Below are 4,010 nucleotides of genomic sequence, written 5' to 3' on the forward strand. Positions count from 1 at the left end.
TTGGAGAAATAATGACCCAAAACTTCCCAAATTTGGTGAAAGACCTCAATTTTCAGATTCGAGAATATTAGGAAACACCAAACAGGATAAACTAAAAGAAAACCACGTCGACACATCATAATCAAACTGCTGAAAACTGATGATAAAAAAAAAATCTTGAAAGCAGCCATAAAAAAAAACAACATATTACATATAGACTGACAATGATTCAAATGACTGCAAATTTCTCATCTGAAAACACGAGTATCAGGAGATAGTGGACATCTTTAAAGTGTTGAAAAGTCTAAAAAGAAATAGATGTGCTGAAAATTACACAATTCTTTCATAACTTCTCCTAGACTCACTAAAGTTACAAAATAATTTAAATTAGCCTAAAATCTGCCTAGCCATTGTATTTAACATCTGGAATGCCACACACCTGGATCTGGCAGCCCTTACGCAGTTTGGATGGTTGTCAGGGATAACCCCCTTTCCCATGGGGGTTGGCAAAAATGGCAATTTACATTGCTCCACCAATTTCCTGATTCCCTCCTCTGCATGGGCATAAGCAGCACCTAGAAGAAATGCAAATTTATTGCACAAGTCAGTTAAGCTCCAGGCAATGACCCTTAAATGAGTTCATGCAAAACTGCTTTTAGACCTTCTCAAATATTCTCTTCCTTACACAGGGCTTCAACTCAAAACAAATTACTACTGTTTTTAACCTGTGGCATTTAAAAATGTTTAAGAAAGCAATAATTCTAATTTCTTCTCCAATAATATTCTCAATTATTCTGAAAGATGTTTATCCTCCCAAAAAGCTGCATCTCACATCTCTTCTGCTCTCAATGGCCCATTCTATGCTAACAGTCCTACTGAATTGCTACTCACAATTCCCTGAACACATTGCCTTTACCAGTAGGCCCAGGAGGGCAAGGAAGGACTCTGCCCTGACAGGGGAAGGCTCTCTCTAATTTTGCATATTGCCCGCCCCCACCAGCTAACCTGGACTGCAGTCTCTTAGTCTAGGCATGGAAATTCTAACAATAGGCATAAGTTTCTAAAGCTCTATAGCTCTCTTCATAGGCTCTACAATTTTGATTGCAACATGAAGAATACGAGAAGATCACATATCATTTGTTTTTACAGTGTGTGTCTGCAGAATAACTATGCCTTATTTCGATGACACTGAAAACAACTCACTGTTTGAATACATTTCTAATGTCATCAAGGCCACTATATATATTTTTAGCTATTTAGTTTTATACTCTTTTTTAGGACTAATAGAATATTACTGCATATTTAGAGTTTGTAATTCTCCACTGAATCCCAGTAAATGGTATAGTGTACGTTCAGATTCGGTGTAATGCTCCCCTCATAAAACCACCTTAGAACCTTTTCTCATATATGTAGGATGAAAAGTAGTTCCTTTTTCTCATCCAGAAAGTTACCTTGTAGTCTCTTTCTTGCCTCTATATCTTTGCACATCCAGTTCTCTCTTCTTGGGATTGTCTTTGTTCTCTTTGCCCATGCAGTTGACCTATCATACATATTTCGTGAAGGTGTAGCCACAGTATCGTCTCCTCTGGATAATCTTTCCACACCAACTACATGAGCAAATTGTTGCTGTCTCCCTTGAGAATCCACCTCACCTCTCTGTACACATCACTTAAGAGTATATACTGCACTTATGTGTTACTAAGTCTACCTCCCTTTAGGCAGGGAACATTATTTCTCTGTATACTTCACAGAATGTTTTCTATACTACCTGACTTATCCTAAGTGTTGATCGAATATCGGTTAAAGAAAGAATTAAAACTAGCATCTACTGAGTGCTTTCTACTTATTTTGTTATTTAATTATAACAATACAGTTGAGGTGATTAATATCTTTTTTATAACGAGGTATTTGAGACCCACAGCAGTTGTTTGCCAAGATCAGAGAGCTGGCACATCATATAGCTACTTTAAACTCAGATCTGACTTTGATTTTTTCATGTTGCCCACCATTTTCATTACAACGATTTTTAGTTTCTATATAGTTAGTTCCTAAGTAGTTGATAACTGACTGACATGGTCATAAGTGGTTCATAGCCTCCTCAGTTCTAGAACATATAATGGATACCATAATAAATTGCTGACAGGAGTGTAAATTGGTACAATACCTTGGGAGAAAGCAACCCGATAATGTGCACTTAAAGCCTTAAAATTTGGATACCTCTTAACTTTGCTAATTTCCTTTCTGGGAATCTTTCTTATACCCTAAATATGGAAAAAGCTTTAAAGTACAAACATGCTTTTCGCAGATATTCTAAACAAACAGAAACTGGCAAATACTTGCCATAAAGTATTAGTATATACATGAATAGATACTAAAAATTATATTAAAAAATTTAAGACTATGAAAAAATGTTATAATGTTAAATAGATTAAGTAGAATATAAAACTGTTTATGTAGTATGATCACAATATATGTTAAAATATACATGCAAAAAGGAATAGAAAAGTACTACATGTTAAAAATGGTTATCTTTGGATGAAGGGATTTCTTTATAATCTTCTGGATTTTCCAAAATTTTTAATAACAACGTATTATTTTTTATAATGGGGAAAAGAACACATTTTACTTGTAAGACCAAAGAAATGCAACAGGTGATATTCCATTAAAAGAACAAGATCACTAAACACTGTAGAATAATTCTATGAATAAGTCTACCAATAAACGATGCTACATGGGTGAAGAACACTCTATTCCAATTTCAAACATTAGAGCAGATGTTAGTAATAAAGACAGTTTCTCGATAGAATCAGCATTCTTTCAACAGCCCAGCAAGACTTAGGTTCCGTTCAGTGCCACCTTTCCCAATGATAAGAAGGGGCTGTTTCGCATTCCTAATAACAGATGCTGCCAGCTGCACAGCAGAGGTTTCTGCCATACTGACAGGAGGTGGCATGCAGCACTCCACGTACCTGGAAATAAAGATGTCTGTTAATTAGGAGACCAATTTTCAAAATTTTTATGGAAAAAATATCAAATATCTAAAAAGGCAGGTAAAAACAGTACAGAAACTCCACATACCCACCATGCAGACTCAACAGCTAATATCATTTTATTGCTTCACACATATACACACAAACATGCATATAACAATTTTTTTTTCCTAAACTATTTCAAAGGAAATCTTGGCATCAAGATTTAAAAGCTTCCCTATGTAGCCCTAAAAAAGAAAGACTTTCTTCTATATAACTATAATATCCTTATCAAATTGAGCAAATTAAGAGTTATTCCCTAATATCGTCTAAGCCAGCCGAATGAGTAAATCAATGACAGGAAATTTGAGTTAATGTCTTTGCATGGTAGTAATAGTTGTTGTTGTAGTACTAGTAAAAAATGTACTAAAAGCTAATACATAACACCTACTATGTGCCAGTTATTCACATTTTAATTTTCAAAACAATGAGGTTAGGTATTATCATTATCTCCACTTCACCAATGAGGAAAAAAAATTCAGAAAGTTAGTAATTTGCTCGGGGTTCCTAGACAGCATGTGGCAAAGAATGGATTTAACTAGGTCATTCTGTCTCCAAAGTCCATGCTTTTAACCACCTCACTATATTTTTACTCACTGGGTAAGTCAATATTTTAGTACCACAATATGCATTATTAGTAAAAGAAATATTAAAACTGTCATAGTTAATTATTTTTGGACACTGAGATCTCAGTGTTTCATTTTATTTATTATGATAAACAGCATACTGTACAAAACTTGGGCATACAATACAAAAAGAGAACATTCAAATCTTCACAAAAATTTTAATGAAGGATTACAGAGTTAACTTACCTAAGGCTCATCTCTCCCTCCCCACAGCCAATAATATTATTTTGAGTATCATGTTTAGGTATTATGCAGAATAGCTGTCCTTTTTGTCTGACTTTCCCAAATAGAAACCACTCCTTGGTATATATGAGTGCACAGAAATACCCACTTTCTCTCTGCAATTACTAGAGGACCAGACCACTTGGTCTACAAT

At 34.7% G+C, this 4,010-nt stretch overlaps 1 protein-coding gene across 3 annotated transcripts in view; it reads right to left on the reverse strand.

Annotated features, from left to right (window-relative positions):
* Positions 1-4,010, reverse strand: part of HACL1 (2-hydroxyacyl-CoA lyase 1) — a 30,286-nt gene that overhangs the window by 15,676 nt on the left and 10,600 nt on the right. For all 3 annotated transcript variants that reach the window (XM_025043647.1, XM_006907294.3, XM_025043648.1), the window contains 2 exons: positions 2,836-2,948; positions 419-554 (listed from right to left, as the gene is read on the reverse strand). In XM_025043647.1, coding sequence (XP_024899415.1) covers positions 419-554; positions 2,836-2,948 — 249 coding nt within the window. The remainder of the gene's footprint in view (positions 1-418; positions 555-2,835; positions 2,949-4,010) is intronic.

This window comes from Pteropus alecto, unplaced genomic scaffold, assembly GCF_000325575.1.
Source record: "Pteropus alecto unplaced genomic scaffold, ASM32557v1 scaffold92, whole genome shotgun sequence".
In the NCBI taxonomy this organism is placed as follows: Eukaryota; Metazoa; Chordata; class Mammalia; order Chiroptera; family Pteropodidae; genus Pteropus; species Pteropus alecto.